General features: G+C 43.4%; 1 protein-coding gene across 5 annotated transcripts in view; it reads right to left on the bottom strand.

Annotated features, from left to right (window-relative positions):
* Nucleotides 1-762: 762 nt before the first annotated feature.
* SLC25A12 (solute carrier family 25 member 12) overlaps nt 763-26,805 on the bottom strand; it is a 193,422-nt gene continuing 167,379 nt past the window's right edge. For all 5 annotated transcript variants that reach the window (XM_056110183.1, XM_056110182.1, XM_056110187.1 and 2 more), the window contains 7 exons: nt 25,643-25,695; nt 25,349-25,429; nt 9,248-9,388; nt 7,090-7,228; nt 3,900-4,058; nt 3,664-3,754; nt 763-1,816 (listed from right to left, as the gene is read on the bottom strand). In XM_056110183.1, coding sequence (XP_055966158.1) covers nt 1,618-1,816; nt 3,664-3,754; nt 3,900-4,058; nt 7,090-7,228; nt 9,248-9,388; nt 25,349-25,429; nt 25,643-25,695 — 863 coding nt within the window. In that variant the 3' untranslated portion in view covers nt 763-1,617. The remainder of the gene's footprint in view (nt 1,817-3,663; nt 3,755-3,899; nt 4,059-7,089; nt 7,229-9,247; nt 9,389-25,348; nt 25,430-25,642; nt 25,696-26,805) is intronic.

Here is a 26,805-nt window from a genome sequence, read left to right on the forward strand (position 1 = left end):
TATACTTGGAAATAACTTGCTTTCAAAGCTAATTTTTTTTGTTCCCAGAGAACCCTGAGTGAGTCTGTAGTTGTGTTACAGGGCTGTCAGCCATCGGTTGATGAGCGCCGTGTAGGATGTACTAAGTGACTCAGCCCCTCTCCAAGCTTGCCCCCTTGAAAGTATTTGCATACATTCTCATATCCTGGCTCGTTGGCAATCGCAATAATGTTTTCGCAAAGCACTTTGCTAAAGTAAATAAATTCTGATGTTACCCATCAAAGCACAACCATAGCAAAGTGCTGATGTGGCTGTCAAGAAGCATGTTTAGGTCCCAATTAGTAATCACACCGTTGGTGAGTGACTTTTGGAATAAGTGATTTGCATTTGGATTCATATGGAAAAACCTAGGCCCCACTAAGTCAAGTTTTCCATTTCTTTCTTCCCTCTCATTCCACTACAGCCCTTTTACAGATCAAACTTTTTTTTTTTTTGCTTTTTGGGTCACACCTGGCAATGCACAGGGGTCACTCCTGGCTCTGCACTCAGGAATTACTCCTGGCATTGCTCGGGGGACCATATGGGATGCTGGGAATCGAGCCCGGGTCGGCTGCGTGCAAGGCAAACGCCCTACCCACTGTGCTATCGCTCCAGCTGCCAGATCAAACTATTTTCCATGGAAATAGAAGCGGGGAAACCTGATCATGAATTATTTGGTATCAGCAGTAAATCAAAGTTGAAAGCACTATACGCTTACTTAGGAAGAAAATCCAACCACATGTATCGATTTTGGTGTGTACTTTATTTTGATTGGAATCATAGCCATATGAAGGAAAATTGCCAAAGTGTTCCTTAATCCTTGGAGGCCAGATCCTTGCCTTCATATGTCAAGGGAAGGGAAAAGCCAGTGTGATGCTGGAGTCCAGCCTGCTTCCATGCTCACGCTGACAGGAAGGAGCCTTTTGATGAAGATCTCCACACACATCTTAAGTACAAACATAGCATCATCACCCACAGCCATCAGCCTGGTCCTCTGCGTCCACTGGCATATGCATTTTTTTTCCAAAAGATCTTCTCCGCAGTGGTGTCAGTGCTAGTTCTCATCACACCTCAGCAGCAAATACCCCCTTTATTTCCAGACAAACAAACTAGGAAGTCAATACATCCAGAATTGATGCTTTCTTTCCATAAGTCGCCAAGAAGAGAATGAATTTCATTTCAATACATTTATTTTTATGTGATTCTTAATAAAACACTTTCAAAACATTCTGTACATCTCAAGCCACTCAGAACTGCATTACGTTCTATAAATGTGATTTGTTGGGATGAGGTGCCAAGATGTCTCTGTACAAAGATGTACAATATGTACAGTCACGGTTAAGTGCGAGCTGTGCAAAGCAGTCTAGAACACTAACTCATGCCAAGGCTTAGAAAACATTTCAACACATAAGACTAAAGCTTGAAACTGCGCTGTGTTTTTCGTTTCTTTTTTTGTTTTCCTGGTTAGGTGATTACCTTATAAACAAATATATGTATATGTCATATAGAAAGAGTACTCTGACTCCTCAGCTCAGTGGGTGCCGTGCAGCTGACTGGATGGTTACAGAGCTGCTCTGAGCCTTGACAGGGGTCGTCTCGTCACTGAGCTGCTGCTGCTGCCTTTGGGTAGGCCCCAGAGACACTAGGGGTTTTAAATTTGGGGAGATAAAGGCCAAACTTGTTCTCAATGCCAGCAATAGTGGCTGTGGCGAGTCTGTATCCACCAATGTGATCAGGGCTGGCAGGAGGAAGGTCGGAAATGCGTGATTTAGGCGTTGGTTCCGAGCCGGAGGGTTTGCTATAGAGAGGAGGGGGGAAAAAACAGTGGTTAGCTCACCCAAGACCCAAGACCCATGAGGAGGGCAAGCAGCGGTGGTTTTCAGTAGGACTGCATGTGCCACCTCGAGTTTCCTTACCCTCTGTGCAGTGTTTCTCATGACTTACAGCTGCTGTAGAAACAATGCATGTATATATTTGGTTTAGAAGAGCAAGGCCTTGATTTCAATGTTCATGAGAAAGATCAGAAGTGAATACTACAAAGATTAACACCTTCTGGGAAGCAGGCTTATGGGGGTAGGGAGGAGTTCTCTTTTCTACTTCTGTTTTCTAAATTGTCTACACTAAGCATAAACTATTGGAAGTTTTAAATGTTATTTATTTTGGGGTCACACTTAGCAATGCTCGGGTGTTACTCCTGGCTCTGCACTCAGGAATCACTCCTGGCAATGCTCTGGGGACCATAAGGAAAGCTGGGAACTGAACCTGGGTGGTCTCTTGTGTGCAAGGTAAGTGCCCTACCCGCTATATTCTCTCTCTAGCCCCTATTTTATAACTGAAAACCCAATTTTTAAAACAGAACCTAATGGTTAGTACTGAAATTATTTTAGGATTTAGGTCAGTTTTATTCTAAATGTGGAAAAGAGAAGTGCCTGAATGTACAATTACTCCTCCTATATGCTTAGTAAGACCCCTTTTTATTTAAGTGACAGCTGAGCTGACTTTGGGAATCAAAGCCAAATCACCTTTCTTTTCCTTTCCTTTCCTTTCTTTTTTCTTTTCTTTTTTCCCTATCGGTTTTGAGGTCACACCTGGCAATGCTCAGGGCTTACTCCTGGTTCTGAACTGAGAAACTGCTTCTGGTGGTACTCAATGGACCATACCTTACAGCTGCATTATCTCTCTGGCTGCAGAGACCCTCGCTTTTTGATTCAACAGCACATTGCCCACTCAGTCTTTAAACAGAAATAGGGTTCACAGGTTTATGGGCTGTGTAGTGAAGATTCAGATGTAGGATTTGATCCTCTGTTGAAGGCTGATTACTACCTGCTCTGGGTAGAACCTTCCCCATCCATTAAATTCAGTAATTTCCCTTCTCCCAGCGTGAGCTTCAAGTGGCCCAGTTTCTGACAGGAACTCACCAGTGATTATGTCCATGACCATAACCACTCTTTAAACTTCTTTTGTATGTAATGGCAACTTTTTTTTATGTTTCTTGGTGGTTTTGGAGCCATACCAGATGATGCTCAGGAGCTACTCCTAGCTTGGTACTCTGCAGTGTTCAGAGGACCAAGAGGTGCCAGGCACTGACTTAACCCAGGCCTCCTGCATGTAAAGTACGTGCTCTAGCTAATTAAACTCTATCTCCACCCTCTTCTTTTGTTTTTTTCAATAAAGTAGCTCAAAGCACATCTACAAACTGCCTAATAAATTATAGGGAGTAATGTAATTTGTAAGGTATTTTAAAAAAAAGCTTGACTGGGGGACTGGAGTGGTAGTACAGGTAGGGATGCTTGCCTTGCATGTGGCTGACCCAGATTACATTCCCAGAACCCCATATGGTCCCTTGAGCCCCACCAGGAGTGATCCTTGAGCTCAGAGGCAGGAGTAAGCTACACCTCCAGGTGTAACCTAGCCCCCTACCCCCACAAAGAAAACCAATTATTTTCATACCTTTAAACTTTCCCCAAGTAGCTGCCTGGAATGGTGCTCGGAATGATGTTCCCTGCCCACATCCTACTCTCCTGGTGCCACAGCATCCCATACTTACTGTTGTTGCAAAATCTCATAAGTGTTCCCCAAAGGCCTGTGTAGACTGCCCAAAGAGTGGGCACTTTCTCTAGAAAGGAACTGCACAGCTGTACTTACTGGCCTCCAAAGTCAAGGTAAAACCACCGCTGGAGAAGTTCGTAGGTAACCAGGGTAACACCAAACTGGGGAGAGGACCGGAACACTCGAGCTGCACGAGAGAGAGAGAGAGAGAGAGAGAAGTGGGGGACACCAAGATGTGTGAGTACCAGGATGACCACATCGAAGCCAAACAATGAGTAACAGGAGCAGGACCCTCATGCCAGGCAGCCATTCCAAACGGCCTCCGTGCCTACCTGCAGTCCCTTTCCAGAAGGCCGAGGGCCCTTCTTCCCGGAGTATCTTCCTGAAACAGTCGATGACCCCAGTGTAGGTGGTCTGGCCAGCACGCGCAGCCACCTGCAGTCTGGTCTTGATGACATCAGCAGGGGTCACCAGAGAAGCAGCAGGCACACCTTCCAGGAGAAAGGCACACACATTCAGCCAAGGGGCCTCAGACAGACAGAAGTCCTGCTAACAGCCAGCAACAGAGCTCACAGCTTCAATGCTTTGGCTCCGAGCTTCTTAAACAGAAGCCCAGGCAGCAGTGAAAAATGGCATATACTGCTCAGTGCAGGAAGACCAAATACGCTTTTGTTTTTCTTTCCAAATTAGGAATATCGCTCTTTATTGCATAATCCCAAAGCACTGTGAGAGAGAAAAGGGCAGCAAAGGACTTGAACAGTCCCCAACTGTTCCTTACCCCTTTTGGGTTTCAATTCCTTCACATCTTACTTTCTCTTAAGATGTGAATCTTTTTTCAGGTACAGTGAGAAAGATAATGTCAACTTAACAAGCGAGTGGATGGGCTGACACCAAACCACAATTTGGTGCTAATGCTTGTCCCCTAGCTCGCTGTGCAGGTGTGTCACTACCCATGTCCACCCACCTGTTGGAGGGCTAACCTGAAGAGGGAACTTCAAGGCCTTTCAGCAAGCATGAGCGTGCATGACAAAGCCATTACCAGTGGCGCAGAGGCTGGGCTGCGTGCTAAGGAACTGCAGGGGAACAGAGCATCCATCTCCCAGCCCGAGTTCCCTGGGGTCATGGTGAAATTGACCAGCAGCAGGACAGAGACCAATTTCATAACCATTTATAAAACAAAACAGAGAACAAAGGAGCAACATAACCTCCCCGGGGAGAGAAATTCCATTTGGGCTGAGCAGCATAGAATCACAACTGGGTAGACGGAGCTAGCAGAGCACCCCTCTTCCTCTGTGGCTCTGAACCTCATTCAGACGAAACTAGGGAAACTGCCTGCCTGCAGGCTATTCTGAATTCTGAACATTCTAGGTGCTGTCAGCCAAGCTTCACTGGTATAGAATTCACCTCAGAGGTCTAACATGAAACATCTTTGGGCAACTAATTGGTGCTGATATTTCTTTGGAAATGCTTTCTTGGTGTTGTCAACCACTGGCAAAATACCTATTCATGACTGGGCTGATCTTTGCTGGGTTTTTCTGCTGACTGGAAAAAGATTAAGGAAAAAAAATGTCACCATTTAAAAGCTGAGAGACTTTTGGGGCCAGGGTGCTAGTACAGTGGGTAAGGGCATTTGCCTTGCACATGGCCAACCCAGGGTTGATCCCCAGCATCCCACAGGGTTTTCCCAGCACCATCAAGAGGGATTCTTAAGCACACATCCAAGAGTAACCCCTGAGCATCACTGGGGTGTGACCCAGAAACCAAATAAATAAATAAATTTTCTGTTTCCTGGGAGAGTTTTTTTTCCCCCCTTTCGTTTTTTTCTTTTGGGGTCACATCCAGCGATGTTCAGGGGTTACTCCTGGTTCTGCACTCAGGAATTAATTTGGCAGTGCTTGAGGGGCCATATGGGATGCCAGGGATCAAACCTGGGTTGTCGCGTGCAAGGCTCTACCCACTGTACTATCACTCTGGCCCGCTTGGGAGAGTTTCTTAATCACCGTAAGTTATTCCCTGCCATCACAAGGGAGAAGAGTGTGGCCCACCCTAACATCCTTGGAATCAAGGTCTGCCACCACCTTCCACCACACACACACACACACACACACACACACACACACACACACTTTAGAAACTACCCCAGTGGTCTGCTGTGCTTTGCCAGAAGAATGAGCCCAAGGAGTACTACAGAGAGCCTGAGCCCAGACAGTCATAGCCCAGCGAGCAATACAGAGACAGAGTCTGGGTTTGGGTTCCCCTCTCCTATTCCTACTCCTGACCAGCTGCAATGGGAAGCCTTTTCCTTCCTGTCATCTCTGTGTGCAGGTGCAGCCAAGGACACACAGTACTCCGTTCTACGGCACGCCAGCTCCTTCATAACTCCAGAGAAAGGTTAGACTGTTAAAGCAGATGGAACGTCTCCTGTGCCTAACTGCCTAACTTGGCCTAGATGAAGGTTCCCATTTGTTCCACTGACATTTACTGAGTTCCTGTTAGGCCCCTGCTGGTCACGCAGGAAAGGTAAGGGTGAAGAGACTGGAGTCCTGCCCACAATAAGCTCCCAGTCTAGTTCAAAGGATAAAACATAAGCAGGGGCTGGAGTGATAGCACAGTAGGTAGGGCGTTTGCCTTGCACGCAGTCGACCCGGATTCGATTCCCCAGCATCCCATATGGTCCCCTGAGCACTGCCAGGAGTAATTAATTCCTGAGTGCAGAGCCAGGAGTGACCCCTGTGCATTGACGAGTGTGACCCCAAAAGGCAAAAAAAAAAAACAACTTAAGCAAACAACCATGAGTCAAGACATAGTGTGAGCAAAAGGTGTTTGCCTTGCACATAGCTGACCCTGGTTTGATCTCCAGGTACCCCATATTAAATCCCATCAGGAGTGATCCCTAAGCACAGAGCCAGGATAAAGCCATGAGCACCGTTGGGTGTGGCCCCCAAAACAAACCAAAACAAACAAACAAAATAGACAAGTGAGAAGGGAGAGAAGAAACGAGAATGAGCCCTGCCAGTCTCACTGGGGTCTGACACAGCTGACAGGGGAGAAAAAGCGGCTTCACAAAAGAAGCTCAACATTGCCGCAGACAGCGTGGATTCCAATACAGAGAATCAGAAAGCGATGATCAACATGAGGTACAAAGAACGCAAGTGATTTCAAAGTGAATTTTTCTATCTCAATGCTTAGTGGGGCTGCACCCACGGTTTCAGGGGCTCATGGGGCTAAGAAACATGTTAATGATGAAAGCCCAATTTAGATGGGCAGATCTAATTTGGCTCCGAGTTGCTAAGCTGCATTAAGCTGTTTATCCACATTATGCAAATGTAATTAACTCTCATCAGGATTACAGCACATCCCACAAAGGAGAGAAAGTGATCATATTTAATTTAAGTCAGATACAAACAATAACCCTTTCAGAAAGAAAGGGAAAGAATATACTGACATTCTGTATTTGTTAACGAGAACAGAGGGGCGGGTTCTTGGGGTTAAAAAAAAAAAACAAAACAAAACTGTATTTACCTGCCATGGCTCCAGCTGTAAGGAGATTTAAACCTCCCACACGTCCGTTTTCATCAGCCAGAAGTAGTTTGCAGTGAGCATAAACAGGAAAATAGATTGCGGAGAAGGGAATGTCTCGGAGGAAACACGCTTTGGCACCCTGTCACACAGTGAGGAAATAGCACAAAACAGTTGTATAAACACATGTGAATGCCCCAGAGAGCTCCAGGGTGGCTGCTGAGCTGTCCCTGAAACAGCTACTGGAGCTGAAATAGAAGAGGAAAGGGAGAGTCCTAGCAGGGCACAGCGACAGGCTCCAAGCCCGAGAAAGGAGGAGCATCCCACAGTCCTGAGTTATTAACTGCGTCGGGATGTTAGCCTGACAACCAGGAATCTTCTGGCATTTCTAGTACAGATCCAGTATTCAGGTTCATAAAAATTCAATTCTCACACCTCCAGACTGCTTATTCGGCTTGGGTTCTGGTGGGTGTGAAGGGGAGAGGAGGGGGAAATAGACTTGGAATTGCCAAAATAATAGCTTGATTTCAATGCAGCCAACAGAGGCAGCCCCCAGATGAACAAAATGTTGATTCAACCCCAACTAGCATGAAGCCTGAAGTCACGAGGGATGAAGCTATGGACAGAGGCAGGAGGGGGAAAGTATACGGGAAGGAAAAAAAATCTCATCCCCATTTCTACAAAGCAGGGGATCTGGGGCAACTGCTAGTCTACCCAGGGAAGGCTCATCCCGGAGACGCGTCCCCAGCAGCGGCTTCCTCAGCCAGGTGGGCAGCCCTCGCTGTTCATCACGGAGTCTTTCCCAGCCAGGCGAATGCTCTAGCCCAGGGATTCTGCTTTTAAAAGCCAAAGTCCAGCTTTTAAAAAAGGAGACTCTGTAACCAGGAGGAGACTCTCTGGTGTTGTTACAGAAAGAAAGAATATTAACTCCCTCTTACAGGGAATTTTGAAAGGAAGGGGCATTTGGGGAGGGAATGTGTACAAAATTCTCTCAAGATGGGAATTCTTGGTTTACTGGTCTCCTAAGAACCCTGTAGGTGTGATTCCAATTGAGAGACACTTTAATTTCTAATTTGCAGTTATAGAAGTCAATTTACACATTTCTACAGCGATGGATCTATAAATAAATCAGATGCTGTGGAAACACAGTTGCCTATAGGAGCAACATTTATGTATTACCCCACCACTTATACCAAGTAAAAGAATGGGGGAAAAAGGCTAGTTCTTGTTTAAGAAAAATAATAGCTTCTGCTCCATTACATCTGATCTGTGATGATGGGAGTGAGTATACCTGCAGGGAAGGGATCTGTTGACTGGCATTTTGCTAGAGTACATTACACTGGGGGGTTTTGTTTGGTGTTTTCTGGCTTTTTTTTCCATTTTATTTTTGAATTTTTTTTTTGGTTTTGTTTTTTTGCTTTAGGGCCACACAGAGTGATGCTCAGGGCTTACTCCTGGCTCTGAGCTCAGGAATCACTCCTGGAGGGCTCAGGGAACCACACTTGGATGCCAGGGATGGAACCCGTGTAGCTGCGTGCAAAGCAAGCACCCTACTGGCTGTATGTAGCTCCAGCCATTGTTTTTTGTTTCTTTGTTTTTGTTTTTTAATGGCATTCATTGCTGACAAATCCTACCCCTTAACTTCTGAAAAGCTTGAATCGTACCAAACTCAATACCATCTCACTGTGGTCAAGTGATGAAGACAAAGAGAAGCTCCTTTGGGTGGATAATAAGAGACACTCAGACTCAAAATAATGTGTAAGACTAGTTTAAAGTCTTAGAGGAGTCCAAAGGGAGAACCATGAAACGCCATGAAACGGAGGCATCTCAGCCTGAAATGAAGGCCTGAACCTGCAGATGTGGGGGCTGTCACCCCTGCGGGTGCGGGGGGCTGTCTGTCACCCCTGCAGGTGTGTGTGGGTGGGGCCGTCGTCCTTGCTGGTACCTTCATAACTACGGGAGGATGGTCCCTGATAAGCATGTTCAGGTATCCCACTGCCTCTAACAGAAGTGCCCTGAGTTCTGCTTCTCTGTTTGATTTTCTACTGCATGAAGGACCCTGCCTGACAACATGCTCCTCTGGAGTGTGGGGAAGATTCTGGCTCCCACATCCTCTCACATTCCTACTGAGCTCCATGGAGAGACCAAGGGCTCTACCCACCTTATAGAGACCAAACAGCCCCAGATCCCGCAGCACGTTCAGGGCACTGACTCTGGGCCCAGTGGTGATCTCCCCGGCTACTTGCAGGCGGATCTTTACGATTTCCAGGGGGTTGGTAAAGATGACCTGAGAGCCGCCAGCCTGCAGGCAGAGACAGACAGAAGCAGATTTCCACATCAGAGTATGCCAGGTCTTAGAGCAAGGCCAAACCAGAAACGCCTCCCAGGTGTTGCTAGTTCACACCTCCCTCTTTCCCAAATTCAGTGCTCTGTCCCACGCTGGGTGCTCCTTACAAGTCTGGTATTTCTCAGGCATGGGTCCCTCCCCTCCTACCCTTCTCTCCTGCCCAGCCATGCCCAAAGTTAATCAGCTCCCTCGGGAAAAAGTGAAGTCAGATATGGCAAGACGGAGCTCCAGATAAAGCAAAGGGATAAGATGGCAGAGGCTGGTTGACATCTTTTTTTTTTAACCATTTTTATTGGGGTACTGAGATTTATAATACATTGTACCCTTCAGGCATACATTATTCCATCACCATACCCATCATTTACAAGCTGGAGCTACAATGGCTCCCTTCTTCCTCTGAGCAAGCATTCGCTACAGCTTCCCCCCAGTCTGCACTTCTTGGAGGAATATTACAGCAGGAAGGGTGCTTTCCTTGCACATAGCCAACCTGGGTTTGGTCCCCGGCACAACATACAGTGTCCTGAGCATCACCAGGAGTGGTCCCTAAGTGTATAGGCAGGAGTAAGCCCTGAGCATAGCCAGGTGAGCCCTCTCCTGCAATTTTTTAAAATAAAATAATAAAAAGAATAATAATAAAAGGGAAAGCAAGATGGCTGAAAGGGCTGCAGCATATGCTTTGCATGTAGGGGGTCCAGGTTCAACCCTCCCACTAAAATGCTCCCCGGAGCACCTTTAGGGGTCATCCTTGAGCACAACCCTCTAAGTACTGCTGTGTATAAACCCAAACAGAAGTATCCATTCACCGTCTAAATAATTCTCATTATACATCTTCATGTCAACTGTAGTTGAAACACTATATTCATTTGCACAAAATCCTAATTATATTATGTGATGCTAATGTCACTGCAACAGCCTATCACATGTCACATAAACAGGAGATGTGCCACGTCTGCATAGTACAAAAACACTATAGTCAACATCCATACAACTCCTGGCAGCATTCAATGACATGTCAACACTTTACCTTCACCCATATTCATGTCCCAAAACCCAGAGTCATCCTACACCCCCTTCCAGGGACAAGCCCCAAACCACTCTCCTAATAGTCCTGGGGCTATCAATACCCATGTCTCACGCCTGCATTTTTCTGGTTCCAATCCTGCCCCTTCACTCCCATCAGCATGCACAAGAGTCCTTTCCTCTTCACGCGAATCTTAGCATCCTTGGTTCCCCAGGAGGTAGATTTTGATTGTGTCCACTGAGCACTGAGCACAGGGGTGCTGTACCTCTCTGAAATTTTTGCAACTCCCAGCTCACTCATGGCACAATCCAGACCATGGGCACATATGGGTCCCCCAAATAATCTAATTTGATGTATTGATTTGCCTACTCCTGTCCTCGTTCTCTCTCTCTCTCTCTCTCTCTCTCTCTCTCTCTCTCTCTCTCTCTCTCTCTCTCTCCCTGTTGCACTGCAGAGCAAGAGGAAGCATTTCAGTGTTTCAATCTAAGCAAACAATACTTTTGAAAGGGCTGTTGGGAAAAAAAGTATGTTAAAATGATAATCCAGGGGCTGGAGAGAGAGCACAGCGGGTAGGGTGTTTGCCTTGCACGCAGCCGACCCAGGTTCTATTCCCAGCATCCCATATGGTCCCCTGAGCACCGCCAGTAATAACTCCTGAGTGCAGAGCCAGGAGTAACCCCTGTGCATCGCCGGGTGTGACCCAAAAAGAAAAAAAAAAGAGAGATATTAGGATGGTCATATGAGAGCACAGCAAGAATGCTGTCATGCCAGCCAGAAAGAAGAGCCTTTAAGGAAATCAGGCCTGACGATGCTTGGATCTTAGACTTCTAGAAGACTCAAAGACTATGATAAAATAAATTGTTGTTTAAGTCATCCCAGCTATGGCATTTTGTTATGGAAAGCCTGAGAAAACTAACATAAGGCTTAATAAATATTTGCTGATTGAAAAAAAAAAGCTGTATGCTTTTGGAGGGCAAACAACAAATAACTGACCACACTCAGTGGTGCTCAGAGCTCACCCCTGGCTCTGCACCCAGGAATCAACCCTGGCGGTGCTCGGGGATCATAGGGGACGCCAGGGATTGAACCCAGGACAGTCGCATGCAATTGCCCTATCCGCTGTACTATCACTCCAGCCCAAAAAACCCACGTGACTTCATTCATATGGCATACAGAGAAAACAAACAGATGAAATAACTAAAACACAGACTATGACCAGGAAGACCACTCAAAAGACTGGAGCACGTGCCTGTCATGTGGCAGCCCTGAGTTAATTCTTGGCACTGCATAGGCCTCAAGTACTGTGAAGAAACCCTGGTAACATCCCCGCCCTTGTGGCTGGGGTGGCCCCCAGGACCCCCGATCACTGCTTGGGAGACTTCCCCCAACAAAAACCACCACAGATAAACTTCAGAACTCTAAGATCAATTAGCAATGATCAGAAGGGAAAAGGAAAGTGAAACGGGGAATTGAAACATAGGGGACAACTTCATGGTGAAGGACAGAATTGGATTTTCAGCTGAATATATTATATATACATGCTGGTTTTTTAAATTTTTTTTATTGAATCACCATGAGATATAATTACAAAGCATTCATGATTGAGTTTCGGTCATAAAATGATCTAACACCCATCCCTCCACCAGTGTACATTTTCCTCCACCAATGTCCCCAGTATCCTTCCTCCCCCGCAACCCCCACCCTATCCCCCTACCTCTATGGCAGACAATTTCCTTCTTACTCTCTATCTCTACTTTTGGGCATTATGATTTGCAATACAGATACTGAGAGGCCATTATGTTTGGTCCTTTATCTACCGTCAGCACACATATCCCATCCCGAGCAATCCCTCCAACATCTACATGCTGATTTTTAATGATGCACCCCTGAGGCCAGAATGATAGTAGGCATTTGCCTCGCTTGCGGTTAATCTGGGTTTGATCTGGTATCACATATGGTTCCCCGAGTACCACCAGGAGTAATTCCTGAGTGCAGAAACAGGAGTAACTCCTGAGCATTAACGGGTGTGGCCCACAAACCAAAAACAAAATAAAACAAAACAAAAAGATACACCCCTGAAACATGTTATAACACAATGTTATGGTAATTAAAAACAAAAATTATACATTAAAAAAACATTTAGGATAAGTCTAGGAATATGTAAATAAGCACTTGTCAGATACACTAATCATAGAAAAAAACTAAAGATTACTATTTAAGTTGTCTAAAATTTTGGTGTAATACAGTACTTACAAAGAAATAGACTTGACAAATACATCAGCTTTTATTTTACTTTTTTAGTTGTTTGGGTATTTTAGGCCACCCCCAGTGGTGCTCAGTGCTTACTCACGGCAGTATCATGGGACCATCTGTGGTGTTGGAAATCAAATGGGGGTGAAATGCTTGCAAAGCAACACATTAGCTTCTCTGCTGTCTCTCTGCTCCCACATTGTCATTTTTTAAACTCTGAAGTTGACTACTAAGACCATTCATGTTAACTGTAGCACTGTCCTCCCGTTGTTCAACGATTTGCTCAAGCCACCAATAATGTCTCCATTGTGAGATTTGTTGTTACTGTTTTTGGTATATCAAATACGCTACAGGGGGCTTGCCAGGCTCTGCCGTGTAGGCGGGATACTCTTGGTAGCTTGCGGGCTCTCTGAGAGGGGCGGAGGAATTGAACCCAGGTCGGCCGCGTGCAAGGTAAATGCCCTACTTGCTGTGCTATTGCTCCAGCCCACATGTTAAACTAGGGACAAAAAAGTGCAATAAATTCAGTCACTAATGAAAAAAACCTACTGACAGAAGGAGGATTATGATCTTATCACATTCTTAAGCATTTTCATTTTGAGAAACAAATACAGAAAAATAACATTTTTTCTTTACAAATTTTACCATTAATGTAATAATTGCTTGCATTTTCCACTTTGAAAAAGCCCATGTCTTCTTTTTTTAAAATATTTTATATTAACCTTTATTTATTTCTTTTTATTAATTTTATTGAATCACTGTGAGATAATTACAAGCTTTCATGTTTGCATTACAATCACACAATGATCAAACACCCATCCCTCCACCAGTGCACATTCCCCACCACCAATATCCCTGGTATACCCCTCCTTTCCCACCCTCCCCCTGCCTCCATGGCAGACATTATTCCCCATAATTTCTCTCTACTTTTGGGCATTATGGTTTGCAATACGGACACTGAGAGGTTATCATATTTGGGAATTGGTCGGGATGGGAGATGTGTGCAGAAAGTAGATAAAGGAAAAAGCCCATGTTTTCTCTTGAACACATATCTCTTTCTCTCCCCTCACACTTCTCTACATTTCTTTCAATAAAAAATGTTCTGCTTTAAAAAACAGTAATAGTGTTTTACAGGGAAAAATATGCTTACAATAAGTATAAGCAATGAATACAAGCATGTTTGAGGCACAAAGTTGTGAAATAAAAATATGATGAAACTTCTCAATTTAAAAAAGTTCCAGGGGCCAGAGCAATAGTGCAGCAGGTAGGCTGTTTGCCTTGCACAAGGCCAACCCAGGTTAGATCCCCGGCATCCTATAACGTCCCCAACACCCACAGCAGAGATTCCTGAGTACAGAGACATGAGTAATACCTGAGCACTGCCGGGTATGGCCCCAAAAGAAAACAACAAAAACAGTTGCTGTATAATCAAACATGATAATGTCCATTACTTAAATATTAACAAAATGAAGCAGAAAAAGTTTAAATGCTCAATAATGAAACTGTTAAGTAGAAGCAATTATTTCTAAATCAGACAAGACGAGTAGATAATAAGAGTATGTCAACTGACATTAACAGAACACAGAATTTCACTATACCTCTTATCACAAATTCATCAAAATTTACCTAGTGATCCTAAAAACAATGAGTTATGGATTAGAGAGATAGTGAAACAGGTTAAGACTCCTGCCTTGCACCACCCAACCTGGGTTCATCTCTGGCTTCCCATATCATTCCCCAATCTCCACCAGGAATGATCCCTGAGTACAGATCCAAGAGTAAGCATTGAGCACAGCCAGGTGTGGCCCCAAACAAACAAAACCCCACAAATTCCTAATAGACTATTGCCTTATTGTAAATTTCACAAATTAAATATTTCTTCTTGTTTTTGGGAGGCCTTACGTGGGCTGCGCTCAAGGTTTACCCCCAGCTCTGCACTCAGGGATCCCTCCTGGTGAGCTCAGGGTACCACATGGAGCGCCAGGATTGAAGCTGGGTCAAATGCATGCAAAGCATGCACCCTACCTGCTGGATTATCTTTCCAGAGTTACGTGCATTTTTAGAAAAACTAGTTAACATAATTATCTGCGGATATAAAATTTTTAAAAGGCTTACTTGCTTATGTATATTTGAATATAAAAAACAGATCTCACACCCAAGAATAGCTGAGATCAGCACCAGGAGGATTACTCCATAGCTTAGAGGCCAGCCAGGCATTCTAGGGGAAAGGGCAGCTCAGCTAGAGAAGGGAGCACCAAATAAAGGGTGTTTGGAGGATCCTCCCAGGAGGGGAGATGCATGTCGAAAGTAGACTATGGACTGAACATGTTTGCCACTCAATGCCTCTTTTGCAGACCACAACACCCAAAAGGAGAGAGAGAAAAAGAGGGAATGCCCTGCCACAGAGGAAGGTGGGATGGGGGGATGGGTGTGGGAGGGATACTGGGATCCGTGGTGGTGGGAAATGGGCACTGGTGGAGGGATGGGTATTTGATCATTGTATAATCGAAACCCAAGCACAAAAAATTGTAAATCTACAACTGTACCTCATGGTGTTTCACTAATAAAAATTAAAAAAAAAAAAACAGAGCTTACCAAATATAGCTAATAATCAGAAATCATAGAAAACTGAATGTGTAAATTTTCATAATTAAACCAACTGTCTCAGTTGTCATCTTGCTGCTGCTTATACTGATGCTTCTAGCAGGTAACACTCTGTTTAATACCTTTGGTGAATTTTGTTTCATTTTCTTACCAAAGTAAGAAAATTGGTTTCCAATGCTCTAATTAGTGAAATTTTCCTCTTTCAATTTTGCTGCTCTATTCTGACGTTGTCTTGTTGTTTTGGGGGCCACAGCCAGCTGTGTTTAGGGCTAACTCCTTGCTCTGTGCTCAGGGATCCGTATGTGATGTCAGGAGACAAACCCAGGTCAGCCATGTGCATGCAAGGCCTGCTGTCCTATCTTTCTAGCCCTGCTTAATTTTTCAAAGGAAGGCAAGCATTTATATAAAACTTTGACGCCTTCTGTTTTCAGAATTGTCATTCCTATGGATAAGAACTGAATTACAAAGACACAATGAAAGGGAATAAACCTCATTTTGAACAAGTTACCCATATGCAGCAAAAATGGAAAAACTTCCATGTAAGATTGTGTCATAAGCATTTGGGGGTAGGGGGCACACCGGGCAGTGCTGAGGGGCCCCTTCTTGCTCTGAGCCCAGGTGCCGCCCCTGACAGTGCTTGGGGACTGAATCAGGCTTGGCCGTGTGCAAGGCAAATGCCTTTACCCCTCTACTCTCTCTCCAGCCCTCACATACACTTTACACTTTAAAAATGGAGAATAAACCAACTAATGCTGACAGCCGAGGTTAGAGAAAACAGATGCAATTGCCACGTCCCCTTCCTCTCATCTAAGGAGGCCAAGGGACTGAGATGGGATTAGGGCTGTCCAACCTCCTGCCCTCATGATCCTCCCCCAGGGCAGAAGTCACCAAGAGCTGGAGCCAAGTCACTTTTTACTTCCTTCTTTGATCTATTGTCTCCAGCAAACTTTTTGGAGGGAAATAGCAAATTATTTCCCTCCAACCACAAAATGTCCAAATCTGAACAATTCACTATAAAGCCTTCCCTTAAGAGATTAATGAAAATCTAATTTCAATTTAGGGCCACTGCAGCTCTTTGAACAGACGTACAAAAAACATGGATTTAAAATGACCAGATTAATGAAAGCTACATTGCTGTCACCAGGGCTGACTGAGAAGAAACAGGAAAACACAGTCACTATGTTTCACGTATCATCAGTCTTAAATATTTTACAAAGCCATGAAAAATGCTGTTTCTTTCTAAGATGCTCTAGGATATTTATTTTATTTTATTTTATTGAATCACCATGAGATAGATCTATCCATTGTGGATAGCTAGCCATCCATAGCTATCCATTACAAAGCTATACATGACTGGGTTTCAGTAATACAATGTTTCAACACCCATCCCTCCACCAGTGTAATTATGTAGCACCAGCTCTCTCTCTCTCTCTCTCTCTCTCTCTCTCTCTCTCTCTCTCTCTTTCTCTTTCTCTTTCTCTCTCTCCCTCCCATTTCTCTCTCCCCCCACTCCCCTCCCTTTTAGGCATTATGGTTTGCAATACAGATGCTGAAAGGTTATCCATGTATATTCCTTTACCTACTTTCAAAACCCAGTTCTTGTCAAGTGATTTCCGACTATAGTTATCATACTGAACTCTCGTCTACCTTAAATACCCTCCGCCCCCACCCCCGCAAATCTCCGCCAAACACTTGTGGTAATTTCCAACCACTGCCCATCTTCCTGCTTCCTGATCCCTGTTTTCCCTGGCCTTAGATATTTGTCTCATACTATTATTTTTTAATTATTATTATTATTTTTTTTGCTTTTTGGGTCACACCCAGCAATGCTCAAGGGTTACTCCTGGCTCTGTACTCAGGAATTACCCCTGGCAGTGCTTGAGGGACCATATGGGATGCCAGGGATTGAACCTGAATTGACTGCAAGCAAGGCAAATGCCCTACCCGCTGTTTCATCGCTCCAGCCCCACTATTTTTTTTATACTAGGATATTTTTTAAATACCCCGTGCCTGGGTGTCCCTCGCCGGGACCCCTTGGAGGGGAGCGGGTCGAGCTTTCCTCCCCACCCCGACTGGGGCTCCGGCAGCCAAAGACCTCCAGGACCAGCCACCACCATGCTGAGACCACTCTCCGCACACATGAAGGTACTGGCAGAGGGACAAAGCCACGCGGGTTCCGGGGCCGAGACCTCCAAGCCTACTCGGATTGGAGTCCAGCATCTTCCATCCAGATCCTCCAAATTCCAGCAGGCGGGGGTCACACCCACCACCTGGCCCCCTTGCGCCGTGTAATCCTATCAGCGGCCAAGACTCAGAGACTATAAAATCCAGATCCTGGAACCGCGCGGCCGCGACATCTTATCAGAACTTTTCTTTATGGCATCTTATTATCTCATTCCTACTTTGGACAAACTTGCAGGCTATCGTATGTAGCCTGCCCACAGGGCAGAGTCTGGCAAACTCCCCGTGGCGTACCAAATATGCCAAATACCAGTAACAATGATGGGTCTCATTCTCCTAAAGAGCCGTGAATATAATCTCATGGCTAGGATGAAAGAGACGTTACTGGGGCCTGCTTGAGGCAATCGACGATTAACAGGATGATGAAATGATGAAATGAAATTTTTTAAATGGGAGTCTGGGGCTCAGCCCAATGGGCTAAGCACAAATTTTACAAATGTGTAGCTATGGGGTTGATCCCTGGAGCTGCCCCCTCCCCCTGGGGCCCTGTGCCAAGCAAGGACCCAGAGACTCTGCTGTTCGTGCATGTGGTCTCAGGCACAAGGCATCCGGGTCTGTGTGAGCATCACAACTAGGAGGTGTTAGACCCCCAATCCAGCAATTCCACTCCTAGGCATCGATTCCCAAAAAACAAAAGCGCTAATTTGAAAGGATATACACACACCTATGTTCATCGCAGCATTTAGTCAAGCCATGCAAACAACCCAAAAGCCTAATTACAGATACATAGATCAAGAAGTTGTGATATATATACACAGTGGAATGCTCTGCAGCTCTCAGAAAGAACAAAAGCCTGCAATTTACAGCAACATGCATGGAACTAGAGGAGATCGTGCCAAGTGAACTCAGAAGGAAGGGGACAGACACAGAATGATCTCTCTCATATGTGTATAAATATACACAGCAAGGTAGCAACAGAGTCAAAGGCAACACAATGGGAGAAATGATCCAGAAAACTGAAGGGGAGCAAGGGAGGAAGGGGGTTTGAGGTCCCTGGGGGAGGCAGGGGTCATGAGGAGGACTACAGTAGTGATGGGTATGGGCTGGAATCATGTGCAAGAGAAACCATTATTAATAACACGGTAAACCACAGAAGCTCAATATAAAAAAAATTAAGGGTATGATCCCCAGGCAAGTATAACTAAAGAGCTTTAAATGCCGCAGGCAGGTGTGCAACACAGAGCAGGCATAAGCTTGAGTACCACAAGGGAAGTGCTTTGAGCACTGGCAAGCAATACAACCAGAATGAGCATAGGCATCCCACCTGGGCGTGCATCCCCCAGAGGGCAGCAAACAGAGAGAGAGGGGGGAGGAGAGGGGAGGGGAGGGGAGGGAAGGAGGGGGGGGAGGGGAGGGAAGGAGGGGGGAGGGGAGGGAAGAGTGGGGGGAGAGAGAGAGAGAGAGAGAGAGAGAGAGGTGCCTGCAATAGAGGCAAGCTGGGATCCCAGCCTTGCGGCTGAGTGTACAACCCCTGCAGAGATCTGTGTCTGAGTGTGCAAGCATCAGAGACAAGTGTGTGTGCAACTGTCTCATCAAAGTAACAACAGAAGGAAAGGAAAAAAGAGGGCAAACGGCACATTTCTGTTTCTCAGTGATGTTACAAATTTATTAGGATTAGGGTCTGAACATACATACAAAACAGAATGCTAATGAGGGTCCTGGGAAGAATCAAAATCTTTACATGCCTATTATAATTCACTTTTGACATAAATATTTAAGAGTTTTTAACTAGTATGCTTATGTTTGCTCAGAAAGTTAGAACCATAACTGATACCTGGAGACAGAACTTGGAGAAACTATTTCCAAATGACTCCTTAAAGAGATGTAAGCTGTAAGTGCTGAGGAAGACATTCCTTAAGGAGCCGCTACAACATATCTTTATTGATGTAACTCTGTGTGTGTGTGTGTGGAGGGGGGGGCACACACAGGTCCACATACACTGAAGGGAGAATGCAGGCTTATAAGAGCTGAATGATTCTAAGTTTGGAAGGATGTTGACTATGCCAATAATTTTGTCACCTTAGGTGGGTCATCACTTTTTATATCTTGGTTTCCTTAGATGACACCAGGGACTCCTGTGACAACCCCTATCTTATCTACCATTCCACTGTGAGTGTGTGCGTGTATGTGTATGTGTGTGCACGCGCACACATACACACACAGCCACATACACAAGCTGCTACCAAACTCCTTTGTCTACTCATTTTTTGTGGCAGTTAGAATGCTCCAGAGCTGGACCATTATAAATAGTGTTGCAATGGTAACTGAGGGATACATATCTTTCTTAATTAGTATTTTTGGTTTTATTTTTTGAGTAAATATACAGAAGTGGAACGACTGGTTCTTATGGCAGGTCTATTTTTAATTTTTTGAGGCTATTTTATATAGTGGTTGAACTAATCTGCATTTCAACTACAGGGCACATAAGTTTCCTTCTCTCTATGTACTGATAAATACTTGCTGTTTCTTTTAAGAACGGGGGGGGGAGGGGAGGCAGAAAGAGATTGCATTGCAAAGGTGCTGGCCTCGCACTTGGCTGACCCAGGTTCAATCCCAAGTATCCCATATGGCTCCTTGAACACCTCAAGTAATTCCTAAATTCCTGAGTACAGAGTCAGGAATAGCTCCTGAGCCATCACCAGGTGTCGACCTCCCCCCTACCCCAAAATTTTTAAAAATAAATACATACTGCATTCTTGTCTTTTTGATAATTCACATTCTTTTTTGGGAGGAGGGCAGGGATACATACCTGGCTGTGCTCAGGGTTTACATTTGACTCTGCACTCAGAGATCACTCTTGCCAGACTCAAGGGACCATAAGGAATGCCAGGGATTGAACCCGAGTCAACCATGTATGTGCAATGGAAAGCTTTGCTTGCAACCTACCCGCTGTACTACTGATCCAGTCCCTCATAATTTACATTATATCAAAATGAAAAGTTGCCATAATCCTATTAGGTTAGGACTGCTAAGTATATATCCAAGAAAAATGAGAACATTAAGTCCACACAAAATTTTATCAATGAGTGCATACTGCAAAATTTTTCATAATTGCCAAGGGAAAAAGAAACCAAAATTAAACAACTGTTGAATGGATCAACAAAATATGGAATATCTATAGCGCTGCACTGTAGCACTGTCCTCCTGTTGTTCATCAATTTGCTCGAGTGGGCACCAGTAACGTCTCAGAACAAATTGTCAGACTTGTTGTTACCATTTTTGGCATATCGAATATGTTATGGGTAGCCTGCCATGCTCTGCTGTGCGGATATGGAACATACAGTTTTCCCTACATAAAGATTATATTCAGTGTTTTTAAAAAAATAAAAACATAAATTCTTTTTTATGTAGGGCAGCTTGCTGGGCTCTCCGAGAGGGGCGGAGGAATCGAACCAAGGTCAGCCGCGTGCAAGGCAAATACCCTACCCACTGTGCTATCACTCCATCCCACAGAATATCTATATGATGGAATATTACATGAAATACTGATAATAAAAAGCATGAAATACTGATAATTCTATAATATGGATGAACCTTGAAAACAATATGCAAAGTGAAAGAACCTAGTCACAAAAGATCACACACTGATTATTCCATTACATAAAATTCACAGAAGTGGTGAGTCTACAGAAATACAAAGTCTTGTTTTGTTTTGTTTTGGGGAGAGGGTCGGGGGGTGGATGGCTGATTGGTAGGTTTTTGGGTCATATCTAGCAGTACTCAGAGCTCAGCCCTGGTGGTGCTTGGGGGCGCTCTATGGAGTGCCAGGGATCAAATTGAGGTCAGGCACATGCAAGGCAAGTGCCTTACCTGCTGCACTATCTTTCTGGCCCATTGAAATAAAAAGTTGATTAGTCATTGAGCAAGGGGAGTAGGAGCAAACTGATATGGATGACTGAAGGCTACCATGCTTCTTTTGCTAAGTAAAAAAGTTTTATATTGTTAAGGTAAAGGTTCCACAATTTTATTTTTTTAAAAACACTGAATATAATCTTTATGTAGGGAAAACTGTATGTTCCATAATTTATGTATAAATAAAATAGTCTAAATTTCTTCTTAAACACAGCGGGTACTCATTGAGAATGAATGAATAAAGAATGAAAAATGGAGCAGCCAGGATGTGGCTCAGTGGCAGAATACACATTTTGTATGCATGAGACCCTAAGTTCAATCCTAGAGGAAGGAAGGGAGGGAGAAAGGTAGGGAGAGAGGAAGGGAGGAAGGGAGGAAGGCAGAAAGAAAGAAAGAAAGAAAGAAAGAAAGAAAGAAAGAAAGAAAGGAAGGAAGGAAGGAAGGAAGGAAGAAAGAAAGAAGAAAGAAAAGAAGTTTGACTAAAATGGTTTGAATTTCAGTATTTTCCATCAACCAAGGACTGATACTACTGAGCTTTCAGTTTCTTCAAATCTAGTTTGGAATAATAATGAGTTAATGTCTACGAAGTTTTCATCCCAGTACAAGATGCTCAAGAAATGGTAGCTATTATGATTAATTATAATCATAAGCACATATTTTCTTTGGTGATACGTAGAAATGATGCAAATCATGATAAGGAATTCTACACACAAATTACACAGTGGAATATGATTGCATTTAAGATTAAGTTTCATCTGGTAAGAATAATCAGGAACTATCCTTTTTCTCTGTGCGATATAAGCACATCCTAATTCTGGTTCTCCACAAGAAAGATAGGAGCTCTAAACTCTTCAACTTCGATAGGCTGTTGAGTCAAATAATGAACACAGGAAAGAGTGAGTGAATGAAAGATAGCAAATATGAATCAATATAAACTCGGAGAGCAAAGCAGCCTGAATTGACAGTTGTTGGCTATCTACTAAGTACTAGTTCTCACTGTAGTTTTATTTCCTTTCACTGAGATTAAAAATAATGAGATAATGACTATAGAATGTTCGTCCCAGTTACAAGAGTCCCAACTGCTCATTAGCAATCCTTCAAATTACAGTTACATTAAAAACAAAAAACCAGAGGCAAGGGAAATGGCACAAAGGGTTGAAGAGCAGCAGGTCCTTCTTCCCACCTCACTGGGAGTGACTGCTGAACACTGCCCAATGTAGCCTCCAAACCAAAAAGTAATGACTAATAAAACAAAAGTGAAAACCAGGAGCTGAGGAGAAAGCTCAAAGGGGCAGAGCAGATGCAGATCCTGAATTCAATCCCTGGCATTTCACGGCCCTCATGGCAACATCCAGTGTGATCGTGGTGGCTTCTCGGTAGCACTGCATCACTGGGAACCCTCCCCAATAAAAAAAAATAGGCAAAAAAAACAATGTTAATGATATCATTAATATTTTAAGTGAGTGGATGGATATAATATTCATTTTATTAAGATGTAATTACTACCAGTCTACTATTTTTTGCATGTATCAGATCCTTTTTATTTATTTCTTACTTTTGTTTTTTGGGCCATACCCGGCTATGATCAGTGCTAACTCCTAACTCTGCACTCAGGGATCACTCTTGGCAGGGCTCAGGAAACTATACGGGGTGCCAGGGATCAAACCCAGGTAAGCAAAGTGCAAGGCAAGTGCCCTACTTGCTGACTCTCACTCCAGCCCCTCAAACATCAGATGCTTTAAAAAAAAAAGCATTAAACAGAACAACAGAAAAAGCATACAGTATCTAAAAACAAAATGTGTTACTATCTATACAGTGGAATAAAAAAGGTAAAGTGCCGATAGATACGGACCACTTTTTTTTTCTTTCTTGGTTATTTCAAGATCTAGTGACTGTCCATCATTTTACCTACAGCGGCAGAGTCATTTCAGAATAGCATAATTTCCCTCACATACACAAGGAACTCAAGCACAGATGGTCCTCTACTAGGGAAAACACTCCCACAAAGCCAACATTGGCCACTAAGTTTGAACCACTTATTTAATTGACCTGTATTCGATGACTACATTAGGTACACCACCTTTGACAGAGAGATTTTTTTTTTTGCAAGAACAGCAGCATTCTTCTCTCACCTGCTGGAACTGAGAACCCTCAAGCCAACAGGGCTCTTGGACCCTCATTTCACACCATCACCACCCCTAGATGGGGAGGTCAGCTTCACGGCAGCCCCCTCTTCCCAGTGTTTCTTTGGCAGCTGCTTACCAGGATTGGTTCAGGAAATAGAGCATTCCGATTGGCCATAGTGCCCAGTATACCCAAAATTATACACAGATTCATCTTTTCATTTAAGACTTCAATCTCTATGCAACCACATGGACTTCTGGGAGAAGTAGCAGGTGATGCTCTATTGATCATTCATACATAGTGTGCCTGAACTAAGTAAGAAGAAACTCAATCATTACAATATATTTTTATCTCTCTGAATGATGAGATTTAGGAAGAGAGAAGCAGAAAATGTTTGAGGTGAAGAAATGCAGGCTACCTAGTCCTTCTGCTTAAGTGTCCAGAATGATCTATTTTCCTGCTGTCGATTTTTAGACAATTCATCCAAATCTTCCAGAAATGAGTCATAATTAAGAGAGAGATTTAGAGTGTCAACATAACCCTCAAAGCTCCTCAGACTTCAAGAGAAACCCCCAAAGTTCAAACTCCGAAAGAGGGTTCATACCTGGAGAAAACAAAAGCACCAAATATCTGACTATGGTTTAACAGTTAGGTCACGTATTAGACATGGGAAGGAGCAAAAACCTTCACCAATGAAATAGAAATAATTAGCCACAGGGAACCCAGAGAGCACACCCAGGATATTTCTGGAAAAGATATGCCTACACTGTAATAAAATTGAATTTAAAAACATAACCAAATGAAAAAGTAAATTCCTTATATATCTGAGTGGCAAAAAAAAAAGTTCTCTCATTACACAAGAAATAATGACAGCATTTAAACTCCTCTCTCTTGCTCTCTCTCTCTCTCTTTCTCTCTCCCTCTTTCCCTCTCTCCCCCTCTCCCTCTCTCCCTCTCTCCCTCTTCCGTAAGAACTCTGGTAAGAACTCTGTTTGCAGAAAAGTGAGGAACCCAGGTATGTGCAAGGGCTGACAAATCTCATCAAGAGGAATCCAGAGCAGTTTTCTCTCTCTGACCCTCGGGCCATCTTCTCTGATTTAAAAGCCTCAGAGGTCACTAACCTCATCACCTCAAGTTCCATACAACTGAGGAGGGTTTAGCCGGGACTGTCAGCCAACTCAACTGGAAGTTATTAAGGGTTTTAAGAACAATCTGGAGTAACTAAGACTTAAATAAATTGCTTATTACCACACGTGAAATGGACACCACAAATAAATTAGTTGAGCTGCAAACTTACATCTAAATCATACTACATTTAAAGATAGAAATTGCTCTAATCTCTCTTACTAAATATAATTCAAGTAAATCCCTGTGTTAAGAATTATCTGTTATCTTCAACATAGTTATGGCTGTTAGTTATACTTCTTGGTCCCTACTGAAGGAAAATTGTAATTTTATCACAATGGCTTATTCAGTCCTACACTTAAAAGACAAGAGACCAATATTACTTTATTAATCCAATACTAATATTCCCACACAAAGTTAAAATTCCAGCTAATATATACTACACACACTACATTTTTTTTTATATTTTCAAAATTAGAACTTTTAAAGTGTAGAGGGAACCAAGTTGATAAAAATACCACCTCTTTTCTAAAGTCAAAACCAATTAGATTATGTAATGAAATTTAAAAATCATTCCATATGGTTGTTGAGAATATCTTAGAATTCCTGAGTTCAGGAATGTTACTCAGATAGTAGATCTACATGCAGAGGACTAAAGGAATATGTTTTCCATAAGAAACACCCAAATTAATACTTACACAACCTCCAGCAAGGATTTCTGCATAAAGTGGAATGGAGCCATCTCTTTTGGTGAATTTGTCTCGAACAAAATCATTAACCTAAGTTAGAAAGACAAGAGTGGTTAAACAGAATTCCCAATAATCTGCTCTACTGCTTTTCCAAGACAACAAAAATATCTTGTGATAAAAATTAAAATTATCCAGCATACACATATAACTTTAAAATGTTTTAATAGTCTGACAGCCTCAAAGATGCCATTTTAATTTCTGGGTTAATGTTAATTTAAATAACAAAATCAATGACAAACTTACTGTCAGCTTAATGGCCTTTTCTGGAGCAACCCCTATAAGTTGTGGTATCAGACCTGGATAAACAAAGAGAATTATTAACAATACAAATATATCATACATAAATATAAAGAAAGGATTTCATCATATTATGTATGCATCAAACACTTTACGGTTTTAATTAAAATGAAAAAGAAAATACATTGGGGTAGAAGAGATTGTACAGTGGGCAGTGTGTTTGTCTCGCATGTACCCGACCCGGGTTCTATCCCTGATACCACATATGGTCCACCAAGCCCGCTACACTTGACAGCCCTCTTTGGTCCCTGAGCACAGAGCCAAGAATAAGCTCTGAGCACCATGGAATGTGGCCCCAAAACAAAACAAAATAAAATTCCTTAAAGATTACAAAAAATAAAATGTAAAAATTATTATTCTAAACACTCTGTATATATATATATGTATACATACATATGTATATATATAATTTATGCCCAATATAACATTTAGGCTTTCTTGAGGCTATATCCATTTCTTAACCATGTTTCTTTTAGGGCTTCGTTTTCCAATGAGTTGATTATTATAGAACACCAACTCCCATAATTTTCTCCTTAGAGAAACCCAGAATTCAGCACTCATTTATTTTTTTTTAATTTTTTTTATTAGTGAAACACCATGAGGTACAGTTGTAGATTTACAATTTTTTGTGCTTGGGTTTGATTATACAATGATCAGATACCCATCCCTCCACCAGTGCCCATTTTCCACCACCATGGATAATATCCCCCCACCCCCAACCCTCCATCCCCCCCCCCCCCGCCTCTGTGGCAGGGCAATCCCCTGTGTTCTCTCTCTCCTTTTGGGTGTTGTGGTCTGCAAAAGAGGCATTGAGTGGCAAACATGTTCAGTCCATAGTCCACTTTCGACATGCATCTCCCTTCCTGGGAGGGTCCTCCAAACACCCTTTATTTGGTGTTCCCTTCTCTGTCTGACCTGCCCTTTCCTCTAGAATGCCCGACTGGCCACTAAGCTATGGAGTAATCCTCCTGGTGCTGATCTCAGCTATTCTTGGGTATTAATCTCATATTTTGTTACTTTATATCCCCCAGATGAATGCAATCTTTCTATGTCTATCCCTCTCTTTCTGACTCATTTCGCTTAGCATGATACTTTCCATGTTGTACCAC

This window comes from Sorex fumeus, unplaced genomic scaffold (genome assembly GCF_029834395.1).
Source record: "Sorex fumeus unplaced genomic scaffold, SorFum_2.1 ptg000009l, whole genome shotgun sequence".
Classification (NCBI taxonomy): Eukaryota; Metazoa; Chordata; class Mammalia; order Eulipotyphla; family Soricidae; genus Sorex; species Sorex fumeus.